Consider the following 12757-nt stretch of genomic DNA (forward strand, 5'->3'; position numbering starts at 1 on the left):
CACAGCGCCGCCTGGCGGGCGGGGAAGGGGACTGCTCCCAGTGTGCCCCAGTGCCCCGCTGTCCTTTACTGGTGTGTGACACATCCCCCAGTGCCCCGCTGTCCTTTACTGGTGTGTGACACCCCCTAAACACCCCCCAGTGCTCCTTTACTGGTGTGTGACACCCCCTAAACACTCCCCAGTGCTCCTTTACTGGTGTGTGACACTCCCCCAGTGCTCCTTTACTGGTGTGTGACGCCCCCTAAACACCCCCCCAGTGCCCCACTGTCCTTTACTGGTGTGTGACACTCCCTAAACACCCCCCCAGTGCTCCTTTACTGGTGTGTGACACCCCCTACACATCCCCCCCACCCTTACACATCACCCCCTACCCCGCGTTCCTATAAACAGCTCAGCCCTATCCATCACCATACCTCCATATACAGCTCATCCCCTGTACAGCCATACATCTCCCCTATTGCACCACAGTCCTGGCACAGCCCAGGCCCTAAAGATCAGCCCCTTCTGTCACCCTACTGTACATCCCACCCTGATTGACCACTGCCCCACACAGCTCCCTCCATACACCACACCCCTATGGAGCCACCTCCATATACGACAGCCCCACACAGCCCAGCCCCTACACACAACCCCACAGACCATATCCCTATAGAGCCCATCCCACACATCACAGAGCACCACCTCTGTACCACACCCAGGCACACAGCACCCCCTTTGTGCAGCCCACTCCCCACAGATCAGCCCCTCTGTACAGCCCACCCTACACAGCCCAGCTCCCACACACCCCCTGTACATTCCCATACACACAGGGCTGGCACAGCCTGGCCCAGCACAGCACGCATGGCATGGCATGGCACAGCATGGCACAGCAGGGTACAGGGCTGTACATGTGGCACATGTGTCACAGTACATGTCCCACAGCATGGTGACCCCTGACACATGGGCATGACATCCCTGATGGTGACAGACCCCTGCCATGGCACAGCCCACCATGGCACAGTGCCACAATGCCCCCAGCACAGTGTGGCACCCCTGCTATGGCACAGCCCACCATGGCACAGTGCCATAGAGCAGGGCACAATGCCCCAGCAGCATGGCACCCCCAGCACGGTGACACACCCCTGCCATGGCACAGTGCACAATGCCCCCAGCACAGTGTGGCACCCCCATGACGGTGACAGACCCCTGCCATGGCACAGCCCACCATGGCACAGTGCCACAGTGCCCCCAGCACAGCGTGGCACCCCTGGCACAGTGACACACCCCTGCCACGTCACCCTACGGTGCCCCCAGCCCAGCCCCCCCACCCTGGGGCTCTCCACCACCCAGCCCCTTCTCTCCAAATCCTTTATTGCCGTATCCCAGCCCCCCGCACTGGGATTCCCTGGAAGCACAGGACCGAGAGCAGCAGGCGCAATGCCAGATCCTGCCCAGCACCGGGACCAGTTCCTGGGGTGGGGAAACACCCGCCAGGGCCGGGGGACACCCCAAAAACCCCCCTAGATACGGACGGTGTTGATCCGCAGCGGCTGCACGTTCTTCCCGTTGGCGTGGCTCTGGCCAGGACTGAAATAGGAGCACAGCTTCCCGGGAAACCTCTCCCGGAAGGTGTAGAGCCAGGACATGTCATCGGCGTTGTAGAAGATGAGCAGCCCCTTGTCGTAGTCCAGGAAGACGCCCACCTTCTCCAGCTTGCCCTTGACGTTGAGCCGCGTCCAGGGCTCGGTGCAGGCGCTGTACTGGTTCCCGTCGTGCATCACGATGCAGTAGAAGCCACGGCTCGGCTGGATCTGGATGCTGCCCTTGCGGGTCACGGCCTCGTGGGCCAGGCCGATCATCCACTGGGTTTTTTCGGACACCACCACCTCCCAGTAGTGCACGCCAGCCCCGAAGGCCTCGGCGCCCAGCACCGACACCTCGACGTCGAAGCGGCGCGGCGAGTCCTGCAGCGGCTGCGGGTGCAGGTTGCCGTAGGCCACGATGGTGCAGTCGTCCGACAGGATGAGGCGGTGGTGGGCAGTGCCAGGGTCCAGGGTCAGCGCTGCTGGCACTGCCACAGCAGGGACAGGGGGGGAACGAGGGTTAGTGCAGCCCTGGAGCCAGCCCAGGTGCTCTGCGCCACTGGGGTGACGACCGGCATGGGGAGGTCACCAGGGTGGCCTTGGCCCCATCCCTCACTGGGGTGTCCTGGCCTCATGCTCATCCCTGTCCCTCGTTGGTGTGTCCCTGCTCATCACTGATGTCCCAGACCCTCTGGAGCAATGTCCCCATCCCATGCCAGTGACATCCCGCTCCCTCCCAGGTGATGTCCTCTTCCCCATCTCTCACTGGGGTGTTCTGTCCTCATGCTCATCCCTTGTCAGTGATGTCCCCTGTCCCCCCTGGTGGGTCCCTGTTCTTCATCACTGATGTCCCAGACCCTTGGCAGCAATGATGCAAGGGCTGCACTAACCCTCGTCCCCAGCCCCTGTCAGTGACATCCCGTTCCTCCCAGGTGATGTCCTCTTCCCCATCTCTCACTGGGGTGTCCTGTCCTCATGCTCAACCCTTGTCAGTGATGTCCCTCACTGGTGTGTCTCAGCTCTTCATCACTGTCCCCTTCCTCATCCTTCACTGGGGTGTCCTGTCCTCATGCTCATCCCTTGTCACACAGAATCACAGAATGATGAGGTTGGAAGAGACCTCTAAGATCATCGAGTCCAACCTATGCCCTCACACCTCAACCAGACTATAGCACCAACTGCCTGACCAGGCTTTTTTAAACACATCCAGAGATGGTGATTCTGCCACCTCCCTGGGAAGAGCATTCCAGTACTTTAATATTCTTTTGGTGAAAAATTTCCTCCTAATATCCAACCTGTACCTTCCCTGACGTAGCTGGAGACTGTGTCCTCTGGTTCTGTCAGTGCTGCCCGGTGGAAGAGACCAACCCCACCTGTCTGCAACCTCCTTTCAGGAATGGACTGAAAGGATCCTAAAAGAACTACCCAAAGAGCTTTCCAAAGAACCTTAAAAGAACCTCCCCAAAAAACCTAAACCTCCCTTCAGGAAGTTGTAGAGAGCAATAAGGTCACCTCTAAGCCTCCTCTTCTCCAGGCTAAACAGCCCCAGCTCCACAGTGGAATTCCCTGTCCCTCACTGGTGTGTCCCTGCTCCTCATCACTGATGTCCCAGACCCCTGGCAGCAATGTCCCCATCCCCTGTCAGTGACATGTGATGTGTCCCCTTCTCCATCCCTCACTGGCATGTTCCTGTCCCCAGTGACCTTCCCCATCCCTTGCTACTCCCCCATCCCCGCACCCTCACCAGGATGGATGTCCTGGAAGAGGGATTTCCAGATGGTGTACTGCAGTGGGCCCATGTACTTGGAGGTGGGAAAGTCCTCATAGGTCAGATTGGTCTCGTGGATCTTCCCCTTCAGCCTGTGGAGAAGAACATGGTGTGGTGTGATGTCATAGCTTGCCTCAGTTTCCCAGACCTTCCCCAGGTGTGCCAATCACCTCTCCTTTCCCCCTCCCTTGCTCCCTGCTGAGTGCTGTCTGTCAATCCTGGCATTCCAGAAGGGATTGGCAGAGTTCTAAAGATGCCTTTCAGCCCTGGGGGACATTGGGCCAGCCAGGTGTCATTTGTCCCCTGAGACTCCTCCCCTTACCTGGTTGGTGGGATCCCTACCCCTTCCCTGCCCCTCTCCCTGGGGTTAAAGGGAACAGCAACGACTGAATTTGGGAGGTTCTATTGGAGCTGTTGCTGGATTCAGAGGGCCAAGAATAAAGCTCTGGATCAAAACCCTCCAGCAGAACCGACTCCTTTCCTTCACCATCGCCTCAAAGCTTCTCCACCAGAGGTAAACCTGAGCTCCTGCATGCCTGGACTTGTCCCAAGCACCCAGCTGAAATATCCAGCTTAGCCAAAGGTGTCTCTGAGGTGAAACCACCACAGCTGCCGCCTTTGGTCAAGCAGCAAGGGCCAGACAAGCCCAGGCACGTTCCATCCGGCTCTATTGGCATTTAATTCCAATATACTGGCAGAGTGATTGGCAGAGTTCAAAAGATGCCTTTCAGCCCTGGGGGACATTGGGCCAGCCAGGTGTCATTTGTCCCCTGAGACTCCCCCACCCTTACCTGGCTAGTGGGATCCCTGCCCCTTCCCTCCCCCTCTCCCCGGGGTTAAAGGGAACAGCAACCACAGGCTCAGGGAGTGCTGTTGGAGCTGTTGCTGGATTCAGACGCCTGTGGGCCAGGAATAAAGCTTAGAACCTGACTCATTTTCCTTCACCTCGCCTTAATGCTTCTCCACCAGAGGTAAACCTGAGCTCCTGCATGCCTGGACTTGTCCCAAGCGCCCAGCTGCAGCATCCAGCTTAGCCAAAGGTGTCTCTGAGGTGAAACACCACACATCCAGCTTAGCCAAAGGTGTCTCTGAGGTGAAACACCACACATCCAGCCAGCCAAAGGTGTCTGTGGGGTGAAACACCACACACCCAGCTTAGCCAAAGGTGTCTCTGAGGTGAAACACCACACACCCAGCTTAGCCAAAGGTGTCTCTGAGGTGAAACACCACACATCCAGCTTAGCCAAAGGTGTCTCTGAGGTGAAACACCACATATCCAGCCAGGCAAAAGTGTCTCTGGGGTGAAACCACCACAGCTGCCACCTTTGGTCAAGCAGCAAGGGCCAGAGGAGCCCAGGCACGTTCCATCTGGTTATATTGGTAATAATTCCAATCAGAACACACGGTGCCAAGGCGGGGGTGACAGCGGGGACCCCGCCATCCTCTCACCGCCACCCACCTCTCCGAGAGGGACGCCACGCCGGCCAGGAAGACGTGTTTATCGGCCTCGGCCAGGCGCTCCTGCAGGATCTGGGCGCCCTCCTGGACCTTGCGCAGCTGCTGGCTGTAGCGCTGGATCTTGTGCTCGATGTCGCTGAGCGTGCGCGCCGTGTCGGCCTCCAGCTCCTCCAGCATGGCCTTCTGCCGCTCCCGCAGCAGCCGGTGCAGCCGCTCAAACGCCTCCCCGATGGTCCCCCGCAGGCTCTTGGCTGAGGACTTGGGGTGCAAGGTGGGGTTAGGGGCGCCCAAAGCTCAGCTGGTCAATGCAAGAGTTCCTTAATCCCCAAAGAAATGCCTACAAGGGTATCGGATGGGGGAGTTGCGGGGGCTGCAAGGGTGGGTTTGGTAGTGTGCTCTTAAAAAATGGACTGAAAGGATGCTAGAAGAACTACCCAAAAAGCTTTCCAAAGAAGCCTAGGAGAAGCTCCTCAAAAAAACCTAAAAGAAGCCTAGGAGAATCTCCTCATAAAACCCTAAAAGAACCCTAGGAGAACCTCCCCAAAAAACCTAAAAGAAGCCTAGGAGAACCTCCCCTAAAAAACCTTACAAAGGACCCTAAAAGAACCCCCTAAGAACCCTAAAGTAACCCTAAAAGAACCTTATCAAGAACCTAAAAGAACCTCTCAAAGATCCTAAAAAAGCATCTTGAGGAATCTCCCCAAGAAACCTAAAAGAACCTTAGGAGGAACTCCTCATAAAAACATAAAAGAAGCCTAGGAGAACCTCCTCATAAAAACCTAAAAGAAGCCTAGGAGAACCTCCCCAAAAAAAAACAAAAGAACCCTAAAAATACCTCCCAAAGAACTCCCTAAGAACCCTAAAGTAACCCTAAAAGAACCTTCTGAAGAACCTAAAAGAACCTCCCAAAGATCCTAAAAAATCATCTTAAGGAATCTCCCCAAAAAACCTAAAAGAAGCCTAGGAGAACCTCCCCAAAAAAAAACTTACAAAAAACCCTAGAAGAACCCCCTAAGAACCCTAAAGTAACCCTAAAAGAACCTTCTCAAGAACCTAAAAGAACCTCCCAAAGATCCTAAAAAAACACCTTAAGGAATCTCTCCAAGAAACCTAAAGAACCCTACAAGAACCTTCCAAAAACCTTAAAACAATCTCCAAAAGAACCCTGAAAAAAACTCACAAAAAACTTTATAGAGCTCTTAAAGAATTCTTAAAGAATCTTTAAAGAGATCTTTTAAGAACCCTAAAAAATCCCCTAAAACCCTCTAAAATCCCTCAAATTACACCTTAAACCCCCCTAAAAAACCTCCAAGAAACCAAAACTAAAAAAAAACCACCCTAAAACCTAAAAAACCCCACATAATTTGCTGGTGGGGACGGGGAGAAAATTGAACCCCTGAGTGAAGAGATAATTAATTAAATTAATTAAAAAGATAAATCAAAGCAGCCCTGCAGGAAATGACAGAGGGATGAGCAGCCCCATTGGGGTACCACAGAAGGAAAAAATGGGGCAAATCCATGAAATTGTCCAGTTTGGAGTGTTTGGAAGCTCCAAAAGCAGGCTGGTGAGGGTCAGGGTTGGGGTGTCATTGGGGTGGCAATGGGGTTGACCCCAATTCTGCTCTGGGGGGGCTGTGAAGGGCTGGGGAAAAGGGGGGGTCCCCAGGGGTGACAGTGGTGTCCTCACACGTACCTTGGTCTCAGCCAGCTGCTTCTTGAGGAGCTGCAGGGCTTCCGTGTGGCCACGCTCGCTCTCCTGCAGCCCCTGGAGCTGCTCCTTCAGCTCCCGCTGGGGACAGGGAGGGAAAACCCATAAACAGGTGATTTGGGGGAAAAGAGGGATCCCACAGGGAGCTTTCACACCCAAAGCAACCACGGGGCTGTGGGATGGGCAGGACATGGGTGGCACATGTGGAATGAGGGTCCTGCCTGGGGGGGGGGGTAACAGGTCCTGGATTGGAAGGTCCTACCTGGGGGACAGCTCAGCCATGGGGTGACTTGAGGGTTCCCAAGGACTCCCAGTGGTGATGGAGAAGGGGGATCCCAGGGGGACAACGGCAGAAGTGTGGATGATGGATGGATGGATGGATGGATGGATGGATGGATGGATGGATGGATGGATGGATGGATGGATGGATGGATGGAGCTGGCCCCAACACAGACAAAAGAGCTGTGGGAACAGACTGGAGGAAGGCATGGAGCTGACCCCAGTGGGGACAGGAGGGGTGAATGACAGGCAGACAGAAGGGAGGCATGGCAGTGACTCCAGTGGGGAAAAGAAGGAATACAGGGAAATATAGGGGTCAGGGACACGTGGGCAGGAGGAAGTCACAGGAATGACTCCCATGGAGACAGGAGGGGTGCACAGACAGACAGACTGATGGGGAAAGGCACAGGACTGACCCTGACAAGAAAAGAAGAGGTGCAGGGACACAGGGAGAGACAGGAAAGCAGCACAGGGATGACCCCCACAGGGACAGGAGGGCTGCAGGGACAGACAGACCAGAGGAAGTCATGGGACTGACCCCTCTGTACCTCCATGGGGACAGGAGGGGTGCAGGGACAGACAGAATGACAGGACGCAGGCACAGTGCTGACCTGAGAAGGAAAAGCAGTACAGGGACAGATGGACTGGAAGAAGCCACAGGAAGAAGCCTCTGCTTCCATAATGAGTGTCTGGCAGGAGCAGGGACAGGAGCAGGGACAGCTGCAGTGGCCTCACAGAGTGACACCAGCCTGGAGGGGACCCCAGGGACCATCTGGGGTCTCCGGGCAGGCAGTGGGAGCAGCAGTCCTGGTGCTGGGGCTGTCCCTGTCACCCTCAGTGCACTCACAGTGCTCTGACCCTAAAGGTGAGAGATGGGGTGCAGGGACAGACAGACATACAGAGGGCAGGCACGGGGCTGACCCTGAGAGGGAAAAGAAAGGGTGCAGGGACAGAAGAAGGGGTGCAGGGACAGACACATGGGAGGAAGCCACAAGACCGATGCCCATGGGCTCAGGATGGGCACAGGGACAAAAGAGAAGGGCACTACCATGGAAGTGAGAGGGACCAGCCAGACACAGCAGCCCTGAGGAGCCACCTGGGGCAGGGAACCCCACAGGGACCTGTGACCATGTTCACAGGGGTCTTAGGATGAGCGAAGAGACGAGGATCTGACTCCATGTTTCAGAAGGCTTGATTTATTATTTTATGATATATATTATATTAAAACTATGCTAAAAGAATAGAAGAAAGGATTTCATCAGAAGGCCAGCTAAGGATAGAAAAAGGAATGATAACAAAGGTTTGTGGCTTGGATGCTCTGTCTGAGCCAGCTGGGCTGTGATTGGCCATTAATTAGAAACAACCAACATGGGCCAAGCACAGACCCACCTGTTGCATTCCACAGCAGCAGATAACCATGGTTTACATTTTGTCCCTGAGGCCTCTCACCTTCTCAAGAGGACAAATCCTAAGGAAAGGACTTTTCATAAAAGATGTCTGCGACCGGGACCCACCTGCAGCTCCTCGAAGGCATCATCCACGTTGGTGACCTGGTGCTGCTCGTGCACGGCCGGCTCATCGCAGAAGAAGCAAACCACGGCCCGGTCGGTGAGGCAGAAGAGCTTCACCTTCTCGTGGTCCTTGCAGGGGAAGGGGCTGCGCTGGGCGCCCAGGATGGCGTCCAGGGGGAAGGCGCTGTAGCGCTCCACGATGTTGGCCAGCTTGAGGCTGGGGGCCAGCGTGGGCTCGGGGAAGGTGCGGCGGCACTCGGGGCAGTCGCGGGTGCCCTGCGGCTCCTGGCGCACCCAGTGCTCCGTGATGCAGCGGCGGCAGAAGTAGTGCTCGCAGCCCAGCCCCACCGGGTCCTGGTAGATGCTCAGGCAGATGGAGCACAGCAGCTCGTCCTTGAGGCTGCAGGCCATGGCTGGGGCTGGGGAGAGCAGCACGGGGTCAGGGGGGGCTGGGGAGAGGGGCACACAGAGTCAGGGGGTGGTGGGGAGAGGGGAATGGGGTCAGGGGAAAGGGGCACGGGGTTAGGGGGAGCTGGGGAGAGGGGAACGGGTCAGACGGGCTGGGAGAGGGGCATGGGGTCGGGGGGGCCAGGGAGGCTGGGGAGAGGGGAACTCGGGGTCAGGGGAGAGGGGTATGGGGTCAGGGGGGCTGGGGAGAGGGGTATGGGGTCAGGGGGGGCCAGGGAGGCTGGGGAAAGGGGAACACGGGGTCAGGGGAGAGGGGAACACGGGGTCAGGGGGCGTTGGGAGAGGGGCACACGGGGTCAGGGGAGAGGGGCACCGGATCAGGGGGACTGGGGAGAGGGGTATGGGGTTAGTGGGGCTGGGAGAGGGGCACACGGAGTCAGGGGAGAGGGGCACGGGGTCAGGGGGCCTGGGGAGACTGGCACAGGGTTAGGGGGGCTGGGAGAGGGTGAATGGGGGATTGTGGGGAGGGGGACCATGGGGAGACAAGATGAATGGGGGGCTTTGGGTGGAGGAGACAGGATGAATGAGGGAGCCTCAGAGGGGAGAGGGTAAAAGGGGGACTTGGGGTAGAAGCAGTTGTGGGGGAGAGGGTGAGTGAAGGCCTTGGACTGATGGGGAGCGGGTGAATGAGAGGGTTTGAGGTGGGAAGGTAAAAGGGATGGGGGAAGGTTGAAGGTGGAGAGGGTGAGTGGAGGCCTTGGGATGAAGGTGAGAGGGTGAATGGGAGCTCGGGAGGGAAGGTTGGGAGGGTGAGCAGAGGGCTCAGGGGAAAGTTGTAGGGGGAGAAGCTGAATGAGGGTTTGGGGTGGGGGGAAGTTAAGGGTGAGAGGGTGAGTGGGGGAACTTGGGGTGGGAAGGAATGGGGGAGTAGGGGTGGGGATGATAATAAGGGGGATGGGGGTCAGGTGGGAATGGGGGGGTGCAGGGTTTGCATCCCCCCATTAGGGAGCAAGGTGGGGTTTGGGATGCAATGGGGGCTGGAGGGGCTGTAGTGGGGGAAATGGGAGTGTCAGAAGGCAATAAGGGGCTGGAGGATTTACAAACAGGGGGAACAGAGGGGGTCAGGATGCAAATGGGGGTGCTCAGAGGGTCGCACTGTGGGGAATGGGAGAATCAAGCCACAACAGGGGGATGAGGGGGTTACAGCGGGGGACCAAGCTGCAATAGGGTTGCAGTGCAGGGAGGGGGAACTGGGGGTCAGGATACAATGGGAAGGGGGCTGGAGGAGTTGCATTAGGAGGATCAGGATGCAATGGGGATAATGGGAGCATCAGGATGTAGTGGGGTGGATTTGGGATAGAGGTGATCAGAGCAACGCTGGGAGGGGACACAATAAGGTTGCAATAGGAGTGAGGCTGGGGGTGAATGAGATACAGAGCATGCCAGCCGGTCTGACAGGGGCACCGGGGGTACCGGGGATATTGGGGGGTGGGGCTGAGCCTGCAGAGTGGTGGGGGGCAGGGATGGGGCTGAATGAGGGGCACAGGGGCGGGTGGGGCTGAGGCTGGGTTGGGGTCTGGGGCTGAGGCTGCCTCTGGGCAGTCAGGATTGAGGCTGTATTGGAGTTGCTCGGGTTCAGGCCGGATTCGGGGGCCGTGGCGGGGCTGGCCGTGGCGGGCTCGGGGCTGAGGGTGGATTTGGGGGGCTCGGGGCTGGGGCTGCACCGGAGCCCCGCGTTCGAGCCGCCCCCCGCTCGCGGCCGAGCCCGGGTTCGAGACCGGTCCCCGCCAACCCCGTCCGATGCCACCCCGCGCCTCCTTCAGCCGCCGGCGCTGGTGCCCTCACCCAGCCGGTGCCCGGTGCTGTTCTGGTGCCGTGCCCCGGTGCCGGTGCCGCTGGGATCGCGGTGCCGCTGGGATCGCTGTCCCGCCGCCGCCTCAAGAGCGGCCCCGCCGCGACGGGCCGGGGGTGGGCGAGCAAGAGGGGGCGCGGCCGCGCGGCACTTCCTGCCCGCCCCCCCCCGCGCCCACAGTGGGCCCGCCCCCACCCCATTGTCCCCCGCGCGGCGCGGCCTCGCCGGCGCGTACCATTGCCGCCCGCGGGGGGGCGCTTAAAGGGGCCACGGCCTCGGCAGCCGTGTGCTGTCCGTCTGTCCGGACAGTCGGGCACTGACCCTTCCCCACCCTGACCCCTTTTCTATCCCTGTCTGTCCCTCCGTCCATCCCGTTCTCCTCCACCCAGCTATCTCCCTGTCCAGCCCTTTATCCATCCATTTGTCCATCTGTCGTTCTGTCCCTCTGTCCTCTGATCTTTCCATCCATCCTTCCACCTACCTCTCGGTCCCCTGTCCAACCTTCTTCCCTTCCAGACCTTAATCTCTCTGTCCATCCATTCGTCTGTCCTGTCTTTCTCTTCACCCATCTGTCCATGCACCCATCTCTCTGTCCATCCCTCTGTCCAATCATCCATGCCTCCCATTGTGTCTCCCTTTATCCACTCCTCCCTCCCTCTGGCCCTCCATCAATCCCTCCAGATCTCCTTGTTACCTTGTCCACCCATCTCCCCATGCAGTCCTTAAAACATCCATCCATCCATCCATCCATCCATCCATCCATCCATCCATCCATCCATCCATCCATCCATCCATCGCTCTCCCATCCACCCATTTCTCTTGTCCAGCCCTTAATCCCTCTGTCTCTCCATTTGTTTATCCATCCTGTCTATCCTTTTGTGCCCCTGTACTCCCACCCCTCTATCCCTCTCTTCCTCCCAGTTTCCTGCACCCACCAGTGACCAGAGCCAGGTGACCCCACAGCTGACACTGACAAACCTATTGCTGAGAGAACACCGCTTTCCCCCCAAACCTATTGCTGAGAGAACACTGCTTTCACCCCAAACCTATTGCTGAGAGAACACTGCTTTCACCCCAAATGTACCAATTTAGCCAAAAATCACAGAGAGGAGTTTTGGGTGGCAGACATCTACTGTGTTATCGCCATGCTTGGCCATGGTGGGACCAGTTGGGACCAGTGGCAGCACTGCCTGTCCCATAACAAGGTTTCTATCCCCTGGGTTCCCTGGGGTGGTGGTAAGGGGGGCTGGAGGATGGAGGGGGCAGTGGGGAAGGGGACACAGTTCCTGAGGGAAACTTGAGCTGCATATTTGGGAAGAGGCGTGCCTGTCTGGCCAACAGCCAACAGGAACAAACTGCTTGGTTTTCACCGCTGGATCACCCCCCTCCCACTGCTGGCACCCCCCTTCCCTCCCCCCAAACCCAGGTACACCCCATCTCCTGGTTATCCCCATCCCTTTCCAGGGAATCCGCTCTGCCCCTCTTCCTGCTAGGCCCCAAAAGCTTGGAAACAGCTAAAAAAATATAACAAACCCACACGGTCTTGTTTTTTTTCCTGCTTGTTTTCCTGCTTTAGGAATTCAGGTCATGTCTCCCCTCTGGGACCCTCTGGGGACTGAGGAACAGCTGGAATGATATCAAATAACCATGGAAAGAAGGAAAAATCCTTTTTTTCACCCCAGATTCAGATTCAGGGCTAGGGGATCCCATCCCATGTAGTTAATGGGTTATTTAATTGTATCCTGAGCATTTGGCTGAAATTTCCAGGAATTTGGGGCAATGGAGAGCATCATCCCAGCAGAGCACGTGGCACTCAGCCAGCACTGCCAACACTCATCCTGGCGGATCATTGGGCAATGAAGGGAAACCACAGGGTGGTTTGGGCAAACAGAGAAATTAATCCCAGTTAATTAGTAAATTGGCTTTGTTACCTCCTGGTAAACCCTGTGTGAGCCGGGGGGGGACTCCACCGTGCCTCGATTCCCAATCTTTTTATGGGATACACGGCCCTTCCCTGCTGCGGTTCCAGCAGGCTGCAGGATCCCACAATGTGGCAAGAGCCTGGGTGATCCAGCCAAGCCGGCGGGCAGGGAAAACCTGTCTCCTCCCCACGTGTGCTGCGTGTGCCGGGAATGCTGGTGGGATGGGAGGGAGGCCCCGAGGAGCCGCAGTGCTGGAATGTTCCCCCTCGCCGCCGGCGGGATGGGCACG

The 12757-nt window shown here is 57.5% G+C and overlaps 1 protein-coding gene across 1 annotated transcript; it reads right to left on the reverse strand.

Moving 5' to 3' along the window:
• Nucleotides 1-1333: 1333 nt before the first annotated feature.
• On the reverse strand, nucleotides 1334-10701 carry LOC136565369 (E3 ubiquitin-protein ligase TRIM62). Its single transcript, XM_066563921.1, has 6 exons — nucleotides 10540-10701; nucleotides 8290-8705; nucleotides 6482-6577; nucleotides 4790-5046; nucleotides 3307-3422; nucleotides 1334-2050 (listed from the first exon to the last, which is right to left on the reverse strand). Exons 2-6 carry the CDS (start codon nucleotides 8695-8697, stop codon nucleotides 1500-1502), a joined length of 1428 nt encoding a protein of 475 aa, XP_066420018.1. The 5' UTR covers nucleotides 8698-8705; nucleotides 10540-10701; the 3' UTR covers nucleotides 1334-1499.
• Between the last annotated feature and the right edge of the window lie 2056 nt (nucleotides 10702-12757).

The sequence above is a fragment of the Molothrus aeneus genome, chromosome 21 (assembly GCF_037042795.1).
Source record: "Molothrus aeneus isolate 106 chromosome 21, BPBGC_Maene_1.0, whole genome shotgun sequence".
In the NCBI taxonomy this organism is placed as follows: Eukaryota; Metazoa; Chordata; class Aves; order Passeriformes; family Icteridae; genus Molothrus; species Molothrus aeneus.

What these genes read in the sequence shown, in the direction of transcription:
- LOC136565369 (XM_066563921.1), bottom strand. Translation starts at nt 8,697, where the DNA reads ATGGCCTGCAGCCTCAAGGACGAGCTGCTGTGCTCCATCTGCCTGAGC. An exon ending in ATGCCTTCGAGGAGCTGCAG is followed by an intron (nt 6,578 to 8,289) that starts GTGGGTCCCGGT and finishes CCCTGTCCCCAG; the next exon opens with CGGGAGCTGAAGGAGCAGCT. An exon ending in GTGGCGTCCCTCTCGGAGAG is followed by an intron (nt 3,423 to 4,789) that starts GTGGGTGGCGGT and finishes TCTTCTCCACAG; the next exon opens with GCTGAAGGGGAAGATCCACG.